General features: G+C 59.7%; 1 protein-coding gene across 7 annotated transcripts in view; it reads right to left on the bottom strand.

Moving 5' to 3' along the window:
- UIMC1 (ubiquitin interaction motif containing 1) overlaps positions 1–23707 on the bottom strand; it is a 32198-nt gene that overhangs the window by 8268 nt on the left and 223 nt on the right. For 6 of the 7 annotated variants that reach the window (XM_059712984.1, XM_059712983.1, XM_059712986.1 and 3 more), the window contains exons 1-8: positions 23288–23384; positions 21484–21634; positions 16917–17004; positions 13108–13232; positions 11731–12834; positions 6432–6496; positions 3965–4053; positions 3310–3389 (exon numbers count right to left, since the gene is read on the bottom strand). In XM_059712984.1, the coding sequence (XP_059568967.1) occupies positions 3310–3389; positions 3965–4053; positions 6432–6496; positions 11731–12834; positions 13108–13232; positions 16917–17004; positions 21484–21627 (1695 nt within the window). In that variant the 5' untranslated portion in view covers positions 21628–21634; positions 23288–23384. Of the gene's footprint in view, positions 1–3309; positions 3390–3964; positions 4054–6431; positions 6497–11730; positions 12835–13107; positions 13233–16916; positions 17005–21483; positions 21635–23287; positions 23385–23707 lie in introns of those variants that run through there. The other variant, XM_059712988.1, reaches the window with a different exon arrangement.

A 23707-nucleotide genomic window follows, 5' to 3' on the forward strand; every position in this document is an offset into this window, starting at 1 on the left:
TTAGATGGGCATCAGAGGGACACCAGCCCACCAGCTGTTGACGCCAACTTGGCACAGAGTCACTTGGATGGACTGGATGCGTTCAAGTCGGCAGGCCTGGGCGAGCTGCATCCGAGGGCACTGAAGGAATTGGCTGGTGTCATAGCAGAGCCACTGGCACAGCTGTTTGAGCGCTCGTGGCACTTGGCCCAGGTCCTGGAGGACTGGAAAAGGGCCAACGTGGTCCCTATTTTTGAGAAGGGGAGGAAGAAGGATCCAAGTAATTACAGGTCGGTCAGTCTCACCTCCATCCTTGGAAAAGTCTTTGAAAAAATTCTGAAGGATCATATTTGTGCGAGTCCCCCAGGAAAAATAATGCAGCAGGGCAACCAGCATGGATTCGTAGCACGTAGAGCCTACCTGACTAATCTGGTTTCTTTTTATGACCAGGTCAAAAAACGCTTAGACACAGGAGTAGAGGCGTTTACTTGGACTTTAGCAAGGCCTTCGATACAGTATCTCATCCCATTCTCATAAATAAATTAAGAGGCTGTGACTTAGATGACGGTCTGTTGGGTGGCAAATTGGCTTAGTGGTCACACCCAGGGAGTGGTAGTAGACGGGTCGGTATCGACGTGGAAGGATGTGGTTGGTGGGGTCGCACAGGATTCGGTCCTTGGACCTGTACTCTTCAATATCTTCATTAGTGACTTGGATGCGGGTGTAACATGTACTCTGTCCAAGTTTGCGGACAATACTAAATTGTGGGGTGAAGTGCACATCCCAAAAGGTAGAGAACGATTGCAGGCAGACCTGGACAGGTTGGATAAGTGGGCAGAACACAGTAGGATGCAGTGCAACAAGGTCAAATGCAGAGTGGTGCATCTAGGGCGCAAAAATATCCAGCACACCTCCTCCCTGGGAACTGACCCTCTCAGCAGCACAGCAGTGGAAAGGGATCTCGGAGTCACAGTGGATCCAAGATGAGCATGAGTCGTCAGTGTGATGAAATCATCAGCAAAGCTAACTGCACTTTATTGTGCATCAGCAGATGCATGACAAACAGATCCAAGGTGATCCTCCCCCCCTGTGCAACACCGGTCAGTCCGCAGTTGAAGTACTGCGTCCAGTTTTGGGCGCTGCACTTCAAGAAGGATGTGGATAACCTTGAAAGGGTCCAGAGGAGGCCACTCGTATGGTTAAGGGTTTGCAGGCCAAGCCCTACGAGGAGAGACTGAGGGACCTGGACCTCTTTAGCCTCCACAACAGAAGGCTGGGAGGTGATCTTGTGACCATCTACAAATTCATTAGGGGATGCAGCCAGGGATTGGAGATGCTCTGTTCATCAGGGTGCCTCTTGGGGTAACAAGGAGCAATGGTTATAAACCGACAGACAGCAGATTTAGCTTGGACATTAGAAAGAACTTCTTCACAGCAAGGGTGGCCAGAATTTGGACTGGGCTCCCAAGGGAGGTGGTGCTCTCCCCTACCTTGGGGGTCTTTAAGAGAAGGCTGGATAGGCACCTGGCTGGGTCATCTGACCCCCGCGCTCTTTCCTGCCCAGGGCAGGGGGTCGGACTCGATGATCTGTTGAGGTCCCTTCCGACCCAAACATCTATGAACATGACGGGAGCTGTTGCTGTTGGAGGCTACCAGTCCACTCTGCTGGCACGTGGTGGCTAAAACACGCTGGCCCTCAGCCACGCTCCCAGGCACCTACACTACTGCGACCCAGACTGTGCCTACATGTTTTGAGGTCCCGGTGAGGCAGCAGGCCGGCCAAGCCAAGGGAGGGGTCTGCCCTGGGCAGCCTGCCGGGAGCATCTCTCCTTGCACGTGTGGAAGAAGAGCATTTCTCCTGTGCCATTAGCTGCAACATTTAAACATGAACTAGCTAGAGGGAGCCCATGGGGAGACACAACCCAGTGAGATGGCATCTGCAAGGGTCCTTGTGACACAAGGAGCCTCGTGACAGTGCCCATCTGGGAGGCTGTGACTGGGGTCAGCTGGGCACACAGCTATGGCAGAGATCTGGTCTATGACGGTGCCTGTCATGGGGGCTGATCGGAGCCTCAGGAGGGAAACCCTGCATGCCTTGCTTGCCTGCAGCCAGGGGCTGGGTCAGCTCATGGCAATGTGGCTTCTGGGCTGAAGTCTGTGGGCTCAGGCTTTGAGTGGGGTCTGCTCGGGCCAGCCAGGCCGTTCGTAGCCTTACCCTGACCACCACACAAAGAATATGCATCCTGCTGGCAGGACCAGAGCCTGCTGCCCGCAGTGGCTCAGCACAGCCTTCCCTCAGGGTGTAACCACATCAGCCTGCAAGGCTCTGGCATTCAGCTCCTACCCAGGCACCTAAGACCCTGCAGGCACCATCTGCAAATCTCAGGGGCTGAGTTTAGGGCCCCCAACTCCTGCTGCCCCAGCGCAACACGCCCGAGCAGCCGTGATGGCAGTGCTCCGTGCAGAATAACGGCTACAGCTCCCTGCTGCAGTGGCTAATTGAGTGTGCAGGGCTGGCAGGCACCTGCAGCAAGAAGGCACGGAGCGGAACTAGCTTCGTTAGGGGGCCCATGACAACGAGACGCTGCAGCTCCCGGTGCCCTGCATGAGCTGCCCGGCCGCGTTCTCACAAATGAAGCTCTTGTCAAGCACCTGCGAGGCCCTGGCCCACATGTCCCTGCCCATGTGGTGCTTGCTCCCCGGATACAGCTGTAAATGAACACCCCAAGGAGCCATTCTGAGATCAGGAAGCACATTCAGATGTCGTTATTGTGACAGCAGCTGGGCATTGCAGTACCAGTGTGGCAATCCAGACATGGCAACATGGGCAGCCGCTCTTATTGCACGCCAGGGAGGAAGCAGACCTGGCTCCATGTTTGCATTGCTCTGCTCAAGGCCATGGCTGCTGCAGGCACTCAGGCTCTGCTTGTTCTCCCCTGGCCCTTGCTCTAAAAGTGCCAGGCTGAAGCACTGCCAACAAGCAGCCTAGCCCAGCCCCACTCACTGCTCCTCCTGCCCTCCATGACAGCTAGACTGAGCCCAGTCCAGCAGATACCAGCACAGAAAGGTCAGCCCCAGCCAGGGCTCACCCCGAGGTGCTGACCAGCAGTGGTACTTGCCCATCGGCCCTGAGCAGCAGAGTGATCAGGCTCAGTAGCAGCCCGTGGTAGGTGCAGGCCCACGCAGTCCTAGAGACCGTGGCTGTGAGGGGTCTGGGAGCATCATAACCTGGGACTAATTAGGCAGTGGGCTGGTCAGAGGCCCAGCCCTCCCCTGGAGACACGCAGGAATGAGGGGACACCTAGTTGACCCATCTCGCGGGGCTCTCACCTGCCTAGGTGCATCTCTGCTGGCTGAACACAGCTCCTTGCTCACTGGCTCGATCGCTTCAGAGGGACTTGGCTGGGTCTCTGCAACGGAAGCCCCGTCAGTGCGGGCTGGCAGCCCCCAGCTAGCACCCTGTTCGCCAGGGGAGCTCGGCACGTTTGCTTCACAGTGTTTTCACAGCTTCTACACGTTCGAGACTTTCCGTGAACGTGAGCAGACGTGTCCCAGCTGCCGAGCAGGGGAGAGGTTAAAAGTCACGGCATGGGGGCGAGGACAGGGCCCGCGCAGCCCGGAGAATGTGAGCAAGAGAGTGCCGGGTGGGGCAGAGTGCTGCAGCCCCAGCGTGAGGCTCCTCATCCTCCACCCCACGCTCCCAGCTCTGCAGCAGGGCTGTCAGGTGCGTGACCCAAGAACCCACATGGGCCTTGGTGCCTAATGAGGAGGGAACAAACTGACCACCCGCAGCTAGCGGCGATGGGGCTTAGCAGGACAGAAACCCTGTTTTGCTCAGCAAATAGGCACTGAACCCAGAGGAGTGAACCCTCAACATCCTGAGGAGGGGCAGAGGTCTCCCAGACCCAGGAGTACAGGCTTGTCCTGGAGCATGGGCTGGGTCCTGCGCAGAACAGGGCTCAGGTGGAGTCATGATGGCTCTTACCAGGGCACACGGTGATCTCTTCTGCAGCAGGGCTTTCGGTGGCAATGTCTGGGCTCCGTTTACTGCCGAGGGGAGTCAAAGCCGAAATGCTGTCAAAACACAAATGCCCCTGTGAATCTTGGGCCAAATCAGCACCACGGTGTGAACCTGCCTGGCCCACCCAGGCCACAGAGACAGACTCACGTCTCCAGGCAGTGGCTCTCCACCACCCAGAAGGGTCATGAGAAGAGAGACAGACTGAGTGGAAACACCAAGCCCAGAAAAGCACTGAGAGGTGCTCGCTTTCCACCAAGCCCTTGATGAAGGGCTCCAAAGAGCCAGTGTCATGAGACAGAAGGGAGGGAGGCCTTTGATCCCACTGTGTGCAGTGGCAGCTTCCGCCCTGCGTCAGGGAGCTCTGAGCAGGAGATGAGACAGAGATGTGTGCAATATTCCAGCTCCTCTTCCCTCCATCACTCATCGTCCTTTCATCACTGCCCACGGCTTTCTCTAGCAGCAGGGACACGATGCAGCACAAAGCTTCCCCGCAGCACAGTCCTGCCACACGGCATCTAAACTGCACACAGCTCCTCTGCTTTGACTTCCTGTCTCCCTGCAGAGCGCCGCGCCTTTGTGAGGCAGGAGGGCACTGCCGGACATGTCTGCACCCACGCCGGAGCCTGCCACACACTACCTGGCTCCTGGATTAGTTTGATCCAAGTATGCAAGAGCACACTTGAAAAGCACGAATCCCCACACCAGCAAACATAAGATGTATTCAACTTCAGCGCAGGCCTCTGAGAGAAGGAAGCAGCCACCACTGATTTATGATAAATACCTGCAGTCTGATATGAACCCCCAAGCGGCGACTCTCTCTAAACAAGCCATCTCCACGCGCTTGTTGGGAGTCCGCGCCGAGCAGGGGGACTTTCTTCAAAAGGCCTAGCCCAAAACAACCTGCTCCGACATTTATAAAACAAGTTCAGCAATTTGAAGTCAAACGTCTTTGCCGGCTGCACCAACTGCCTTCCAGGCATGATCGCTGATCGCACTCGCAGCCCGCCTGGGGCTGCACACAGCGCGACCGAGGGAGCAGCCTGGCCCTGGAAGGCAAAGCCCCCTCCAACGCAGCCCAGAACAACGCTGCCTCAGGACCTGCCTCTGACGAACCCCGACCGAGTAGGGAGTGCCCAGGCATCGCCCCCAGACTGAGCTGGTGAACTGCCAGGAGCCAGTTAGCCACAATTAATGTGCACAGAACTGCGGAGGCTGTGGCCACCTTCATCTCGCTGCAGTGGTGGAACTGGAGGTCACGATGGCGAATTTCCGTCCTGATAAGGAAAGCATTTGGCTCCACTGCTGAGCTCCTGCGGAAGGCCTGACACCCAGTATTAAGGATTAACGCCCCCCCCCCCGGACCAATGGACAGGCCATCAGGAGGCCGCATGCTGGGCTCAGCTTACAGGTGTGTCCCCAACCCTGCTGGTAGCACTCCGTGGCTAAAGCCTGGCCCCCCACAGTGCTACCAGGAGGCGAGAGGTCCCTGCTCCTCCGCGTGCACCCCAAGCCTCCCGGCTGCAGAGGGGCACGGAACAGCATTTTGAGGCGATAGCACTCTAGGCAGGCCCTGCCCCAAGCAGTAACCACGTGGCACAGATCTGTCTGGAGTGAGCCTTACAGGGGAATCTCCCACCCCAGGCCCTGATGGCCCCAAGTGACCGGGTCCTGATAATTTCACGCTGCTGCTGCCCGAGAAAAGCCGGCCCAAGAGAGGCCAGCATTCCCCCCAGTCACCCCTGAGGGTTTGCTTTGCTTGCAATGCCTCTGAGCCCTCCAGGGAGGCTTTGGGAGCAATCGCTAGTGTCCACACCCAAACTGCCCTCCACCAAGGACTGGGGCAGGGGCAAGTCTGAGGAGACACTTGTTCCTCATCCTGCCCTCACTAGCCCCTGACTGGACTCTTGGAGAGCTTCTCTCTGCCTGTGGCTTACAAGAGGCGCCACCTCCAGCATGGCAAACTGCCATTAACTCTTCAGACCCATGACGCCCCCCAACACGCATGTACACACACTTAGCGTATATGTATGTTTGTAACAGAGTAGTCCACTGGGCAGCGTATGTGCCATTGCTCTGGGGCAGGGCTGTAAATCACCCTTATCTCACTACCCCTTCCAGCCCTGCTGCTCAGCCCAGCCCAGCTCAGACCGCGGGCTCCGCAGTTACAAATCACACTAGCGGGCTACACCCTGCTGCCAGGCGCGTGCACGTTCCGGGGGGCTCCGCAGTAAGAGATGCCTTCTCCCCTAGCATCTCTGCCTCTCCCTCTCAAGGGCCCCATGCCACAAGCCTCCCACGGTGCATAGCAGCAGTGACTGCAGGCAGCCTCTAGCGCTCTCCGAGCCTCTTGGCGAGGCTGCGTGGAGGGAATCCAGGCCACCAGAGCAGAGCTGTGCACTCAGACCCTGTGCTCCCAAATGGCTGCGCTCACCTCTGCGTGATCTGCATGGGCTCGCCGTCTTCAGGGGCGTCTTCTGCAAGCAGCACCTGGGAGGCCTGCAAAGGGAGAAGCGCTGGATGTAAATGTGAGAACTGAACTCGGAGCTGCAGCAGGCACAAGGGACCTCAGGCTGGCAAGTGCAGACCCATGGCTACGGGTGCCAGGGCAACCACTGCTCTGCTTCCCAGGTCTCCCAGGCAGGCCATCGACTAGCCCCTGGGCTCCCCCAGCCCCTCCCTACTCCAGGGGAGACACCTGCTTGTCTCCAGCCCTCACTTGCTCCTGACCAGCGTGTCCTGCTTGTGCCCACCCTGCCCAGGCCTCTGCACTGCTTTCCTTTCCCTTCACACCCTCCTGTTTCATGACAATCCAAGCCCAGGCCCCGGTCGGCCCCACCGGTACCTGCCCCAGGCAGATACTCCCCTCTCCACACCACCTGCTCGTCCTTTTCTGCTCCACCACCCTGGCACCACCCCTGCTTCCCAGCTTAACCAGTGCTCCCCCATGGTGCCAGATCAGACCTGGCTGCAGCCCAGCAAGAAAAGACCTGCTCCTTCCCTGCATGAACCAGCCGAGTTCCCAAAAGGAAGGCCGTCAGTCTGTCAGAAACCCTTACCACACCACTATCCATTCACCTCATCTTCTCCCTTCAGACCATGCCCTGAAGCTAGACATGCTACGGAGGCCAGGTGAACGGGCCAGCCCTTACTGACACAGGTGGATGTCGTTTCCTTAGATTTTAGGAAGGCCTTCAATACCCTATCTCATCCCATTCACATAAATAAATTAAGAGGCTGTGACTTAGATGCTTACAGAGTCTGGTGAGTGGCAAATTGGCTTGAGGGTCGCACCCAGAGGGTGGTGGTGGATGGATTGGTATTGGCCTGGAAGGATGTGGGTAGTGGGGTCCCGCAGGGCTCAGTCCTTGGACCTGTACCCTTCCATGTCTTCATCAGCAGCTTGGATGTAGGTGTGACGTGTACTCTGTCCAAGTTTGCGGAGGATACTAAATTGTGGGGTGAAGTGCACACCCCAAAGGGTACGGAACGATTGCAGGCAGACCTGGACAGGTTGGATAAGTGGGCAGAAAACAATAGGATGCCGTACAACAAGGACAAGTGCAGAGTGCTGCATCTAGGGCGTAAAAATATCCAGCACATCTACTGGCTGGAGAATGACCCTCTCAGCAGCAAAGCAGTGGAAAGGGATCTTGGAGTCATGGTGGATCCAAGATGAACATGAGTCATCAGTGTGATGAAATCATCAGCAAAGCTAACTGCATGACAGATAGATCCAAGGAGGTGATACTTCTCCTCTATGCAGCATTTGTCAGATCACAGTTGGAGTACTGTGTCCAGTTTTGGGCGCCATACTTTAAGAAGGATGTGGATAACCTCGAGAGGGTCCAGAGGCCACTCGTATGGTTAAGGGTTTGCAGGGCAAGCCCTACGAGGAGAGACTGTGGGACCTGGACCTCTTTAGCTTCTGCAAGAGAAGGCTGAGAGGTGATCTTGTAGCGGTCTACAAATTCATTAAGGGGACGCAGCAAGGAACCGGAGGAAAAACAAGGACCAACGCTCATAAACTCCTACAAGACCATTTTAGGCTGGACATAAGAAAACATTTCTTTACAGTCCAAGACACCGAGACCTGGAATACAGTCCCCTCCAGATGTGGTGCAGGCACCTACTCTGGACTCATTCAAGAAACATTTGGATGCTTATCTTGCTGGGATCCTTTGACCCTAGCTGACTCCTGCCCCCGGGGCAGGGGGCTGGTCTTGATGATCTTGGAGGTCCCTTCCAGCCCTAACGTGTATGAAATCTATGTTCTATTCACCAGGGTGCCTCTTGGGGTAACAAGGAGCAATGGTCACAAACTGACAGAGAGCAGATTTAGGCTAGATATCAGGAAAAACATCTCGACAGTAAGGGTGGCCAAAACTTGCAATGGGCTTCCAAGGGGGGTGGTGCTCTCCCCTACCTTGGGGGTCTTTAAGAGAAGGCTGGATAGGCACCTGGCTGGGTCATCTGACCCCAGCGCTCTTTCCTGCCCAGGGCAGGGGGTCGGACTTGATGATCTGTTGAGGTCCCTTCCGACCCTAGCATCTATGAATCTATGACACCACAGCGCTGGCTCCCCGCCAGTCACACAGCCCATGCCCAGCTGAGAGATACGGTACAGGGACCTGCAACCTTGCTGGCCAGCTCTTTCTGAATCTGCAGCGAAGGCCTCCACTCTCACCCTGCAAGGAGCTCTCTGAGCTTTGCTTCTGCCTTCATTCCCACACCTTCATGCCCAGCACAGCTGCCCTGCTTTGCCCTGGGCTTATCATCCTCCATGAAAACCAAGACACAGATTCCACCCAGTCCTTGCCCACCTGTCACCCTCACCCGCCCCCTGCACGAGCCCCCACCTGTCATTGCTTCCCCTCAAGGTGCAATGCAGCTTCGCTTCTCGTGCCATCCCCATGCATCTGATGGCGGAGGCCTGAGGCTATGCTGACCAAGCCAGGACCCACTGCAGACTATTCCTAAAATCTGTGCTGAGCTGGCGAGTTGTTCGGCAGAGGTCACAGCCCTGCCCTAGAAGCCCGGGCTCCTTGCTTGGGCTACAAGTGCCAGGGAGTTTCTGCAGCTTTGATTTCCAGACCTTGCCGCAGCCAAACTCCCACTTGCCTCAGTCCGGCTGACTTGGCAGACCACGTCCCTCAATGACCAGCACCTGCTTCTTTGAGAGCGAGGCCTTTGCTGCACAACTGCCCCCTTCCCCCTCTGTTGAACCTCCCCTGGACCAGCTTGCAACCATCGCTGAGATCCTTTTCCCCACCCAGAGCTCTCCAGTATCCTTGCTACCTCCCAAGTGGAATCTAAAATAGCAGCACCTCTCCTCGGTTCCATGACAAGCTGGTGAAGAAATCTGCTGGCTAGCACGCCCAGGAATATCTGGGTGCTACTATTATTAGTAGCGCTTGTTCTCTTAGCTATTTCTGGGCGTTAGTCTCCCACAATGACAACTCCCAGGAGTTTTTGTCCCTCTGACAATGTTTTGGGTCTCTTTGCACATCTGAGGCTGACCCAGGGCCAGAGCTGAGTGCCTGTGGCCTGGCAAAATTTCATCACCTTCCCCAGTCACTGTGCCAGGAGCAGGGTCTGTGTTCTCCCTCCCAGTCCCAATCCCTCTCTAGCCCCTTGTGTCTGCAGCACACAGCCCTACCCCAATCTCACTCTCTCGATCTCTCCAGAACTCAGGTCCTGTCAGGCGGCTGCTCCCATCAGCAATGCAGTTCCCACTACCCCAAACACCCACCTCCCTGCAGCGTGCCAGACAATCTAGTTCAGGACACCAACTCATCACCCACTGGGGTGGACTGGCTCTTCCATGCCATGTTCCCACTGCTCAATGCTGCATGAACCACCCAGAGGTGAACTAACAGCTGCTTGCTGCCCAGAGCCGGGCATGGCAGATATCCCAAGAGCCTGTGCTTGCTGGCTGCGGACAGGCAGTCAGGAATCTCAGTGGCATGAACACCCACGGGATGCCCTGACCCATCCCTGCAGCAAGGCTGGCACTGCCTGTTCCACTACCACAGAGCTCATGGAAGGGATGAGGGAACCCAGCAGCCTTGGTCACCTCTGCCAGCCCTGCAGAGCAGTGGCCAGGGGGACACCTCCTGGCTGTCCCTGTGCCAGCTGGCTTGGCCTGCTGCTTCCTTCTGCTGCTGGGACTGGACTGGCTCCACCCTGGTGGTAGCAGTGGGCTCCCGTGGGCAGCAAGGTACTGGCAGCTGTCTGGGTAGGTTCGCTCAGCGTCCTGGCTTGGGCTGCAGAAGGGCTGGGCCATTGCTTCTGCCAGAGAAGCAACGCCACTGGTGTGGCAGGGGAAAGCCTGGCAGAGAAGGAGCATAAAAGAGCACAAAAAAGATCCAGGTGAGCTGTAAAGGGGCCAAACCACCCACAAGTCACCTCCCCCGGCCCCAGCATGAGGCAGCACAAAGGGAGATGGAGCAAGGGGCTGCTGCTCCGCAGTGAGGAAGGGCAAAGATGATTGGAAAGTGTGAGCCATGCACCCTGTGCGGCTGATTCTCTGCAGCAGACAAGCCCCGGGGGTCTTGGCTGGGGACTGCGGGATGGGAGGTTATAAACAACTTCCAGATTTCCCCTGCATTTAATATCAGAAGGGCCTGGTCTGTCCTGTCTTTGCCGGGACCCACATGGCAAGCTCACAGGTGTCAGGGCGGTGTGCGAACACCTGGGCCAAACCTCCACTTCTCCCCTGACCGCTGGAAGCTTCAGCTTCCAGCCCTTCTGCTCCCCCTGCCCACCTGCTCTCCAGTCACCAGCATCTTGCAAGGCAAACAAAACACCCCTCTCTACTGGAGAAGAGGACACGAGGCAAAAGGCTCGTGGCCCCAGCCGCTGACGCTGGGCAGCGCTCAGGCCAGGGCTGAGCCCCAGGCAGTCCTGGAAGGCAGCTCGCAGCCCCACATGCCGGCTCGGCGCAGAACGTGCCAACGTGCCGCAGGTCGCCGGTACGAGGCAGAACATAAATATCAGCAAACAAGTTAAGTATCTCTCTAACACCCGGTAAATGATCAAATACCCTCGCAAACAGGAACAACAGCGCGGAGGCTCCAGTCAGAGAGAAGATAAAGTTACACGCGGATCCGGGAACGGAGTCATGATGACAAATGAGGGTTGGAAAAGGCTGACACACACCTAAAATACAGCAGTAATAAATACTTCATCTGCCTGGCAATCTGCTGAGCGGAGCAGTGACAAAGCTGCCTCCCGCACCAGCCGCAGCCCCACGGAGGCCAACGCTGACACCTAGCGTCCACCGGGCTCAGCACCGACACGAGCCCTGAGCCAGGGCAGCGGCTGCCTCTGGAGAACCACTTTGGGCGCTGCCGTGGCTAAACCACGACTGAGGAAAACAAGTGCAGCTGCCAAGAGGCACCTGATGCAGCAGCCCAGGCTGCCAACCGGCTCTCTACTGCCATGGCCAATGCCAGCCCCCCAGGCAGGCCCCTGTCCCCACCTCCAATGTGTGGGGCACTATGCCCAACCCACCTCGGACACACAAAGCCTCGGTCTTGCGGTTCTCTCGAGGGGCAGGAAGCTAAGACACAGAGCGGGATGCTGGACAATAGCTAGGGACTGCGGGGCACTGGGCAGCGGCTGAGCCATCTCTCTCATAGTCCCCCCACATTCAGAACCAGCCCTGACGCGGGACCCCAGAAAGGGGCTGGACCGGCCCGAGGCAGAGCATTCCCTCCACCCATGGTTACCTGGCAGTAGCTAGTGGTAGGCTCCTCCTCGGACGCTGAACTCTTCCCGTCTGGGCTCCACGCTGGATTCTCGCCAGGCCCACGGGCTGGGGAGGGCAGAAGCCAGGCGCCAGCCCTGGGCTCAGTCCTCCCTTCCACATCCCCATCTTCTGCCTCCTCGACCCCATTCTCCCTGGCAACTCCCTCCGCCTTCCCTGGGGCAGGTGGGCTGGAGGGGACAGACCCAGGGACCACAGGCTCACCAAACTCCTTCTTGTGCAGGAGCCGGCGCTGGGCCTGCTTCAGGCTCTTCTGGTATACTTCCAGCTGGCACAGGATAACCTGCGTGTACTGGTTGGGGTCAGCCCCCTTGGGGCAGAATGGGATCCCCCAGTAATAGTGCACAGTGTCCTTGCCCTCCTCCAGCTGGCACGCCTTGCCCGCCCGGCCACGTGTGCCCACCTGGCTGGACACCTCGCTCTGCTCCCCTGTCTCAGTGGGCACCGAGGCTTCCCTGCTGTCCCCAAGCCGCTGGGAACAAGGGGCACTGCCTGCTCCCTGGCTCCTCCGGGGGCGGCCATGCTGGGCACAGGTCCTGCTCCTCTGAGCCCCAGACCCCCCAGCGTCAGGAGGAGGCGCATCCTGATCCCTCTCAGTGGCTTTCCCTGGGCTGCACGAAGCTGGGAACAGTCTCCGAGGCGTCAGCCGCCAGGTGCCTGGAGTGAAGCTGGCAAAGGTGGGGCTCAGACGCTGGTTGGGGGAGCTGGGTGCCGCGCTGCTGGTGTTGCTGCCTGCCAGTGAGGCAGGCTGCTCGTCTGCCCTCAGGGAAGCCTGGCTCTTCCCTGGGGAGACAACAATGCTGGACGTTATCGAGCTCTCCACGATCTCCTGGCTTAGCCTCGTCAGCAAGACTAGGGGGCTTCTGGTAATGCCTGTGGGTTTGCTCCCATCCGTGCGCAGGCTCCGTGAAGAGGAGCAGGGCTCAGCAGAAGGGGAGCCAGGGGACGATGGCAAAGCACCTGCAGACTCTGTGTTGCCCTGCGGTGAAGCGCCACACGGCGGAGTGCCCGCTGCAGGTGTGGGCAGGGCAGTGGCCTCCACAGGTGGGGATGATGGCTGGCAGCTCTGCAAAACAAAAGACTGGGATTCTAGAGGCACGTTTGTCTGGAATGGAAAGTCCCCGACCAGGACGCTGGCAGGGGATGCTCTGCCACCCCGGGGGGGCCTAGAACGGGGTGCAAAGCAGGCCCCAATTCTGGGATCCCACCCTAGACCAAGCACGACGGGCTGCAGGCCTCTGCAATCGCTGTTTCTGGGCATGCTGTGCAGTGTTGAAGCCCCTGCGGGAGCGCCACTCCTCAAGCACCCTTGTCAGCCTCTCCAGAGAAGCACACTTACGTGAAGGCTCTCAGCGATGGCCTTCCTCAAGAGCTCCTCCTCTTCCTCCTCCTGGCAGTTCACTTGCCTGGCTTCCTGCTCACTCATCCTGAGGGCCAGAGCAAACTGTTCCTCTTCAGTCATCTCTAGAGACAAGAAAGCAAAGCAGCAGAGATGGCATGAGGCCTGCCTGCGAGGGCACCTGGGCCCCCCCTTTCTTGGACCAGCACCAGCCCACAGCAGATGGCCAAACCCACTTCCAGGGCCAGAGCAGCTGGTCCCAGATGCAAACCAGCCCCTCTGTGCCTGGCTGCTCCCGGATCCTAAGTTGAGCTCGGCAAGGGCTTCCAGAGTGATGCTGGCTCAAGCTCCTAGAATAAACAGCCTCATGGCCGCATCGAATAACCCAGACCATGCTCTGAGCATCAGGGCAAGCCCTAGAGGCTCACATCACCCGCTGGATGGTTCCATGAGGAGCCAACCCTGCCCCGCTCGTGTCTCTGCTTGGAGGCACCACAGCACTATTTGTGTGCGGATGATGGGTTTACCGGACAGGCTAGAGGCCAGAGCTGGCCCTTTCTGCACCAGAGCTGCTCCCCTGGACAACACCAATTTGTTGCTTTATTTAGACCCTGCCCCAGGACTTGCCCCTCTGCTCGGGGTCAGACCAATCACCATATCTGGTTGGGAAGGAATTTTACCCCCTGGTCAGACTGGTAAGGACTGGGGGAGGGTTGGTCTCCCTCTGTAGCGGGGGCATGGCCTCAACCTGGGATCTGTGGAGTACATTAACAACCTTTTAGAGCAGCAGGATGTTGGCTGCCATGGGCCCCCTGCTTTCCCAGGGCAGGTTCAGCTGTTATGTCTTGTGTTGCATCAGTAGTTTTACTACAACGTTAGACTATGGGACGGTTTGGAGAGGGCTGATCCTGCCTCAGGCAGGGGCTGGACTGGATGTGACCTGCGGAGGTCTCTTCCAGCCCCACTGCTCTAGGATTCGATGATGCCCAAGAGGTGCTGTGTGTGGAGAGCAGGCAGTACTGAGACATCACTCAGCAGGGTGCTTAGGACCTAAAGCGCATTCCCAAGCCTGCAGCTCAAAGCAGTGTCCTTCAAATGAGTGCCCAAGCCCAAGGACAGGTTGTGGGCACAAGGACCAGCTAAGCAGGTGACTCCCTTCCACTGGCCCGATCACAGCCCCGGGTTTCCTGTGTGCCCTGTGCCAGCAGCTCGCTTTCTCCTTGCGTATTTTTCTTGAGAACTTAAACAAGCAGAAGAAAGAGAACCAGGGCGGGGGCAGAGGGGAAGCAGCTGTAGTGTGCTGGGAGCCCCAGGGAAATCCTTTGTCCTTGGACAAAGTCGTGCTGAAATGTTACTGCTGGAAGGGACCCGGCAAAGAGAATTCTTCTTCCACACAAATGCCCTGCAGCTCCCAGCGCATCAGAGAAAGCTCCAACCCAAAGAGCCGTCACCACCCTCAGCTCTTGTACAGCCCCTTTCTTCTTCAGAGCATTTGATACGCGCCAACTGATCAATTCCCCTCCTACTTCTTCACATCAGGCCGGACCCGGGCTCCAGCATGCAAGCATTCGTGCACACAAGTACACACAGCCATGGGAGCTGTCTCCAAAGGACTCAGCAGGGCTACCAGAAGCTTAACGTCCGGCAGGCGCACGGTGTTTGTGAGCCCGAGCATCTGACAGCTGCTGAGCTGAATGTGAGGCACGTTTTCTCAGTAAATTGCTCTTGGAGCTTTTGTCTTCTTTTCCCTAGCCAGCATCAGGATTTCTCCACGGGAGAGAGCAAACATGCTAGACAAGTAGTGCCGCTGGCAAACAACCAGAGCACAAGCCGACTGCTTACTGCACTCCCCAAACACGCAGGTGCTTTGTGGATGTGAGAAGTCTTGGGCCAGGGCCGCTTGGAAACAGGGAGGGCCGGTGAGTGGAAGAGGTGAAGTGACCTCCGCTGCTGAGGCCCGACCTGCCGATCTCCCACCAGCTGGTGCCCCTCCACGCTGCACACCAGACTGTTTCAGACACTGCGTGCAGACATGCACAATTTATGTAAGCTCAGTGCTGATCACACCAGTCATAACTGAGAGTGATTAGAAATTCTAAGTACTGTGTTAGCCCCTGGTAGATGTGTGCAAACAACCGGGTGGAGAACTCGCAGGCACTGGCGCAAGAGGTGAGCTGCGCTTCCTGGATGCCTCCAACAGGGAGCCTGGTTTTCTGGGAATCGGGTACTGCCCATCGGGCCTGCTAGGGCACAGGAGCCGCTGTCCCAATCCTCCCTGTGCGCATGCTGCTGAGGCCCAATGCCCACCCCCCCCACACTCCTTGCACTGAGACCACTGAGGACAGGACCATTGCAACACAGCATGAAATCCAACCACGCCCAAGTACAGCGACCCATCGAGGCAGGGAGACTGTTTTTAAGATGCGGCAGCCCTAAACAAATTAAACCATTTCAGAGCCTTTTAAATGCTAATGCAGCAATTGACAAAGCGATTTAAGCTTTCTTTTGACATTTACAAAGTGAATACAATGCAGAACCCACCCGTTCCGGGTCTAACACTTCTTAATGAGAGATTAACTCCCAAATAATGGGAATCTGGGATCTTAACGTTTCCGCAGACCCGAAGCACAATTACAGCAAACCTGTTCAAATGTGCCGGAAAGCAATGACTTCAGGCTGAAAAGAGAAAAATTTCTGCAGGTTTTTGTACTTCCGCTTATCCTGTCAGGACAACAGTCACAAAGAGATTGTGGCTGAAGCGTTAGGTTAAAAGGAATACAACTTCAACAAAGCAAAACAGGAATTTGCTTTAAAGCCAGGCTCTCGAACCACGCTGCAGCTTTCCCCAGCCAGGAAGGGCCGAGCCCGCTAGCTGTTTCTAGTGTGCCGGGAGCGGACATCCCCGGTTAGTCACTGTTAATTGGCCGTGCTCTGAAGGAGAGCATAGGCCCACGCTGGAATCACTGTGGATCAGGACATTCCTGGAGCAGACAGAGGTGGCCGTGAAGACCTGAGCTGGCAGAGCCGGGTACGAATGTTGCCCCACAGCCTGGTCTGAGCAGCCAGCTGCGTGTGGGAGCCCACGCTCCAACACAAAGGCAGAAGGTGCTTTTGTGGCTCCTGGACCACCCTTATCTTATGCCCATGGGGGCAAACTAGCCAGACCAGGCCCTCTCCTAGCCCACACTTGTTCCAAGCCCCAGCTGACTGCATTGCACAAGGTGCAGGGAGCTGGGTTCTGCCATGCCCATTCCAGCTGATCCCAACCCTGCTGCCCAGTGCCCGTGACAAGACTGGTTGTGTGCACAGAGAAAGGGTGCACTGTCTGCCACCCACCACGGGGCACAAGGGAGTCACCAGAGGAGACCGAAGTATCAGGTAATAACAAGCACCCAAACAAACATGGGAGATGCCTAGCTCCAGATGCCTGTCCTTGCAGGCAGTTTTGGAGCTGCAGCCATCCCCAGTCTAAGCGTGACAGGGATGTGTCTGCCAGGGCACGCGGCCTGGCATGGGAATTCCCAGGGAACAGAGCCAGCCACCCACCATGACTGTGGGGTGGTGCCAGCTGCTCTACAGCCCTGGCGGGATATGCACCCATGTAGGAAACATGTACACTAGGGAGTGTGCGCTCCGGGGAGTTGTAGACCTCCACTCCCAAGATGAAGTGGCCCGCTTGGCAGGGCTGGCAAGAAGCCTGCATGCCCTCGGAGATCCGCCGAGAGGGGAGCAAAGCTCACCCCAAGAAATGCCAATGCCGGTCAGCTGCCAGTCTCCCCACACCTCCCACCCCTACACACCAGACCTACGTGCGATCTTCCTTCTTGCGGCACACTTGGCTCTCTCCAGCTGCTGCTTTGTTCTCTTCTTCTGCAAGCCATTCTCCTCCTTTGACTCCTGCGGCAACAGGAAAAACACCGTGAGCATGAGCACCACGAGGACGGCAGGCAGCCCTCCCCTGCCCGGCTGAGCCCCTGGCTTGAGGAGCCATAGATCTGCCAAGTGCTTGAAATCTCAGTTTCAGTCACTGGATCCGGAGCTTGCTGGCAGCCCCATGGGAAAGGCACACAGTGCCATGCAGGAGCCAGAGAACATCAGAGCTGCCATGGCCTGGGTCTGTTTTGCCCAGTCCCCCAAGTCTCTCAGCAGCAGAGAGCAGAAGCTAGAAAGTAATGACTGGGCCTGACCAAGGTTATTTTTCCCCCTGTTCCTCTCTGGTTCGCTGCCTGCAGTATTTAAAGTCCAGGCAGTTCTGATGCAAAGGCCATGCCCCTCACTCCTGTACTCAATAGCCAGCAGTGCCCCTTTCCTCCAAGAATATGTCCAACCCCTTTTTGCAGAGGGAGGCAATGGGCCTTAAGCCATCTATGACCCTGCGGCATTTACAGAGCCACACTGACCTTGGGGCAGCCTGAGCACTGTAACCCCACTGCCCAGGGGCTATCAAGTAGCCCAGGTGCCCCACAGGTCCCAGTGTGCCAGGACAGCTCTGAGCATCCCAGCTAGCAGCATGTCTAGGCCAACTGCCCTAGACCAGGACACCAAACCTCACTTTCCCCTTGCTTCCCCCAGTATGTTTGGCCTTGCAAGCTATGGCACGTTGCTCCTCCCTGGCACAGACTGACAGCAATCACACACGCTCTTACGGCCTTGATTCTGCAGACCACATGGCAGGTTCTGGCTGAGCTGGGCAGCCAGAAACAACGTGCAGCTGCAGTCAGCCGTGGATCTGCATACGGCAGGTGGCAGCTGAGACAGCCACACGTGGAATCTGCTGTGTGTGTGCTGTCACCTGTCCCTGTAGCCAGCTGGCACATGCCCATCCTGAGCGCCCTTCCCAGGGCCTGGCCGTGGCTCAGGAGCACAGCCCAATACCCAACCGCTCGCCCTGACTGCATGCACGTGTACACAGAGGTGCCTGTAACACAAGCCGTGGAAAGGGGTTGGAGGGGGCAAATGGCACCAGAGGCCTGGGCAAGTGCACACTTGCTCCCCGGCACGACACACCGCACAGCTCTGGGAGGGATCTCAAAGCAGGGCCAGGCTTTGGGAACCGGAGGATCCTGTCACTGGCGCAGTGGGGTTTCACTGCACGGCCGGTACTGGGAACTGCAGGGAAATCAACCCGACCCTGCCAGCCCCGTGAAAGCCAAACCACATGCTGCTCAGTGGGCTTTGTTCCTGCAGGGAGACTGCCCCGCCTGAGGAGGAGACTTTGCACGCCCGGTACTTGCAGACAGCCCCGAGCCCCCAACCGACCAGGAACACGGGAGGCAGTGGCTGCTCTGACCCGACCCAGCCTCCCAACGCTCATCTGCCTGCCAGGATAATGAGCTGGCGAGGCCATCCAGAGAAAAGCGCTCTGCCAAAAATAGCCTCAATCAATTTCTAACTCCCAAACTGCAGCCAAGGTCGTGGCTGACACTCCACTGATAGGAAATGCGGCCCCCTTGGCGGGGGCAAGTGCCTACTGCCCGCTCCCTCCCCCCGCAGCTTCATGACACTTCTCCTGCCTGCGCCTTTAAAATAGAGTGGCCGTGAGGAAGCCAAGCTCCTTCTGCCTTGAGATTTCCTTGCATGCCTCAGCCCCACACTGAGCCCAGGCTGGCTCCCAAGACTTTCTCTGCACAAGTCAGGTGCTGGGGATCTTACCCCTGTTCCACCCTGAGGGTTGGAACAGGCAGCAGAAATGCAAACCTCTGCCCCAAAGAGCGTTGTCCTGCCCCCCAGGGCCTGCTGCAGCCACCATGTGTGTAGATGCGACACCCCATCTCTGCAGCATTGACCCTGGCTGCTCCCTGGAGACACAGGGCTCATTTCCAGCAGCCTGGGATGGTTCCTGTCCCAGTGAAAGGGCTGGCCAGTCCAGCTCCCCAGCAGCCATATTGAGCAGTGGACAAGAGGGCTATGGCGCAGGCAGGCTTGCCTGGGGGTGGCTCCAACAGAAGCGAGGCTAATTGGCATTTAAAAGCCAAGCGGATGTTCAGAGTGCTCCGCAGGCGCCAGCCAGGGCTGCCGGTGGCTGAGGGCCTCGTACTGCAGCAGCTCAGACCCGCGGCAGCCCTGCTCCAGCTCCCAGCTCGTTAGAACAAACCTGCCAAAGGCAGATGCCCGAACACCGCGGTGCAGCTGGGCTCATGCCAGCACCAGCTCCCAGCACACGAGGGAAGCCTGGGGCAGAACAGGGGCTTTCACCGAGCTACCAAGGCAGCTGGGGGGGCGTGAGGGGGGCTCATGCATTCCATCAGCCTCCCCCAACAGTGCTATTGCCCTTGGCCTCCCCCTGGGGACTGAAGGTTCAGCCTCCCCATGGAGGCAGCTGTCAATAAGGGGCAGGGCCTTGCTGTTCCAGAGCCCCTGGAGATCTGGCTGACGAGCTTAGCCTGGATGTGGCAGCAGGCAAGGAGCCGCAAGGGGCCACGTTGAAGAGAAAAGGGCCCAGCCACTGCATCCACTGTGGCATGGACGTCCTGCAGCACACCTGGAGCTCCATCCACAGGGGGCTTGCTTGGCCCTTTCCCCGGGGGGGTCTGGGACCAGACACGCAGACAGCCCAACGTCCAGAAAGGTCCTGCCCAGGAGGCTTTGCAGATGCTGCAACCAAGCCCCGAGCACAGAAAGCAGCTTGCCTGATGAGACAGCACAGCTGAGAGCCCCACAGAGAGCCAGGCTGCCAGAGCAGCGCGGGGAGATGCTGGAGGCTTTCCAGGGGCACCTGCTGTGGGACCTGCTGCCCTGGAAGGAGCTGAGCCCCTCGGCTTTCACCGAGCTACCGAGGCAGCTGGGGGGGCAAGAGGGGGGTTCATGCATGCCATCAGCCTCCCCCAACAGTGCTATTGCCCTTGGCCTCCCCCTGGGGACTGGGTGCTGTGCACCCTGCCAGGGGATGGCCAAGAAAGCTATCCAAACCCACACTGCCCCAGGCATCTCTGCAGCCTTTGAGTCCTTGGGGGTTGCGTCCTAACAGGTGCAAGCTGAACGGGGAATGAGGGTCTCTGAAGACCCCACCTGCCTGAACTGCTGAGCCGCTTTCCCAGGCACGCGCCGGGGCTGGCTGAAGTGAGACCAACAGGCTGCGCCAGGCCCCGGGGGAACCAGGTGAGGACACAGGCAGGGACTGCGGCTCTCCAGCAGCCGATGACTCAGAGACACAGACAGCCTGAAGTGAACAAAGCCACTTATTCAACTGACTGCGAACGGTTGTCACTTAAACAGAACCTAATTGGCTCTTTAACGGCCTCTCTGAGCACATCCCTTTTGTGATACGACCGATTATGCCAGCAGCGTTTACTGTTTATAGGCAGCGCGCGGCACCGTCAGGGTGTCCAACCTTTCAGAGAGGCGTTTGAGGGACGTTTTGTTTCCTCGTGTGCACACCGAGAGGAAGAACTGGCTGTAACGAGGGGTCCTGATCTTTTATGCCCTGCAGTATCGGACTGCTCTGATCCCCCTGCCCCTCGCCAGTGCTGCAGCAGCCAGCGGAAGTCACCTTCGCCGACTGCAGCCGAAGGGTTTAACCCTGGTGAGTGGCTGCTGCCATATGCTCTGCTTCTGTGTCTTTAAGGGAGTGTCTCAACAGGGAACAGCTTGGATAATGCAAAGCCATTACAGCCACTGTCGTCTGCCCTGCAGCTTTTCTGTCTTTATCGCTAGCATGGTTCCCCTCCCCACACAATCGTCGCCTTGTGGCAGAGACGTGGGCTCCAAATGCAGCCGGCCATGCAGGGGGCTTGATTTAAGAGCGGGAGCTTGCAAAGCAGGCACAGACGCGTTGGAAATGGCAGCCGGCAGCTTAAGATGTCAGCCTGCTGCTGGGGCAGGGCAAGGACTCAGCCATCACATGAGGCAACCGATGCAGGTCGGTTCCTCTCGGTGACAGGACTCGCATCATGGCGCATGAACATGCTTTGCAACTCCTTTACCCGGAGAGCTGAGCTTTCGCGACTGGGTTTCCTGACCGGAGGCCAGCTGCGCTGGAACCTACCGGTGCGCTGCACAGAACCATGCTCCAGCGGGCTCATCAACCCTCAGGGAAGCAAAACTGTGGGAAGGGATGGAAAGGGGAGACAGGCACAGAGGTCAGAGAAAGGTTACCCTTGACACTAGCTGGAGCCTGGCTTTGCCAATCACCCCCTGGGGACAAGGCCAAATGTCAAAGGTCAAGCAGAACTGGCCTCTTCAGGTGGGGGGACGGTCCCTAGCCAAATGGCCTCCGGACCTTGCACGTGCACCTTGAGAGGCAGCAGGACAGCACGCCCACGCCAGCCCAGCACCCCATCCCAAGCCATCACGCTCATGACTGCCTCTTGGCCAGGGCCCGCAGGTCAGGAAGCAGGGTCCAGCCAGGCCTGTGATCTCCCCTTCCTGCTTGCTGACCTCCCCGTCGCTGTCAGAGATGACGATAAAGGCATCCACAAAGCTGCGCTTCTTCCTGGCACTGGCTGGGCTCCTCTGCTCATCCTCGTCCCCAGCCAGGCTCTGCGAGTCGCAGTCCTCCATGGGCTGCTTCTTCTTCGGCATCCTGCCCCTGGAACAGAGACAAGGATGAAGAGCTGAGCGTGCCCCCAGCAGCCAGCTGGCATGCTGCCCTTGGGCCAACACCCCCGCCACTCGAGCGCTGGTGCAGCACAGCACGTGGCGTGTCCGGTGCTGCCGGGACCCGCGCCCGCGCCTGCCTGGTGAGGGGAGACGATGTGATGCTACCCCGCGGAGCTGACAGCTCTGGGCAAACGCAGCACCGCTGAGACCTGCCTTGCAGACCCCCTCCTGTGCAGCGCCTCAGCTCCCCCTCGACGGCTCCGGTCACAGCACGTCAGCCAGCTCGGCCAGAGCCAGCCCCCGCAGGTGGGGGTCCTCGGCCTGCCCCGCCGAGCCCCACGCCCTGGCCACCCCTGCTGCCCAGCGCCCACAGCCCGGACAGAGGTCAGCAGGCCGCAGGCCAGCCACACCGCCGCTCCTGAACGGGAGGACCCGGCGGCAGCCCTGCAAGGCAGCACGTGCGTGCAGCTGGGCAGGGGAGCCTCTGGCCCTGGCACAGCGTTACCGCAGGGCAGGGCAGGGCAGGGCAGGGCAGGGCTGAGAGGAGGGTGGCGCGAGCACGGTGCAGCGGGGAGCCCAGGGCGAGGGCAGGGGTGTGTGGGGAGCAGTCGCGTGCCCAGCGGGCAGGCGCGGGAGACCCGGCAGGCAGCCGCACGCCATCCGTGCTCGAGCGGGGCAGGCCGGCCCCGTGGAGCGGCCCCAGGCAGGCCGAGGGGGCCGTGCCCACACACCGGGGCGCTGCCTGCGCAGCGAGAGCGACACCACCCTTCAGCGGGGCCACGCCAGGGCGGCTGGGGAGCCCGGCGAACGAGGGGCAGCAGGACGGCCCGGAGCGCGGTAGCGCAGAGCTCCCCGGGCGCGGCACGGCCCCTCCACAGACCCGTCCGCCGCCGCCCAGCCAGCAGCGCTGCCAGCGCGTCGAGCCCGGGCCGCAGCCGTCACGCGGGCGGCGCAGGAGGGTGCGCGGGGCCGAGCGCAGCCCCGCCGCGCGCATCCTGCTCGGGCCTGACGCCCGAACCGGGCTCCTGCCGCCCAGCAAGGGCCCAGCGTCCCGCCCCAGCACTGCACGCGCTTGCACCCGCGCCGGCGAGCCCCAGCACGTTGTGGGCAGCGCCGGGGCCGGAGGCTCGGGTCGGCCCGCCGTGGGCTCCGGCCGCAGCCTGACCGGGCAGCCGACGCCTCTGCGACCCGCCGACCCCTGCCCAGCACCGGGGGCCGGCGGCCTGGTGCCCGCCCCCACGCACCGCCCTGGCTCCCGGGAAACCCCACGGGGTCGCCCCCCCGCGGGCTGCCGGCGCCAGCGTCGCCCCGGCCCCCCCGGCGCCGCGCCGCGCCGCTCCTCTCCGCTCCCTTGGCGGCCACCGCACTGCCCGGCCGCACGAGCCGGCGGAGCCCCGCGCTGGCCGGGCCGCAGCGACCCCGCTTGGCGCCGACAGCCCACACAGGGTGTCCCCGCGCGCGGCCTCGCCTGGCCCGGCCCGGCCGCTGGTGCCGCGAGCTCCGTGGCGGGCCGCAGTCGGGCCGTGCGGACGCCCCGCCCGCCCGCGCCCCGGCCCGGCCCTTGCCCCCAGGAGCCCGGCGGCGGCGGCGGGCGTGCAGCGGGGTCCGGGCGGCGCTGCCCGCGCTCCCGGCTCCGACTCACCTCGCGGCCGCCGGGTCCGTTGCCCACCCTCGGGTCGGCGCCGGAGGCCCCGCTGCCCGCGTGCAAGATGGCGGCCGGCACCTCAGCCGCAGGTCACGTGCGCGGCCTGCCCGGCCTGACGCCGCCGCGCGGGGGCCGCCGCCATCTTGGGCGCGGGCAGCGGGGCCGCCCGCCAGGAGTCGGGCTCCGGGCCCGCCTCGTGCTGCCGCGGTGTGGCGGGGCCTCGCGGGGCGATGCCGGAGCCGGGAGCCAAACTCCCCGAGCTTCCCCGAGCGCTGGGGTGGCCGACCGCCGCCTCCGTCCGCGACGGGGCTGGGTTTCGCACGGAGACAGGACAGCGCGAGCGGACCGCGCCCGCCCCGTGTGACAAGCACAACCCACGAACACGGACACGTTCACACGAGCGACTGTAATTCCCGC

The sequence above is a fragment of the Alligator mississippiensis genome, chromosome 9 (assembly GCF_030867095.1).
Source record: "Alligator mississippiensis isolate rAllMis1 chromosome 9, rAllMis1, whole genome shotgun sequence".
NCBI lineage: Eukaryota > Metazoa > Chordata > Crocodylia > Alligatoridae > Alligator > Alligator mississippiensis.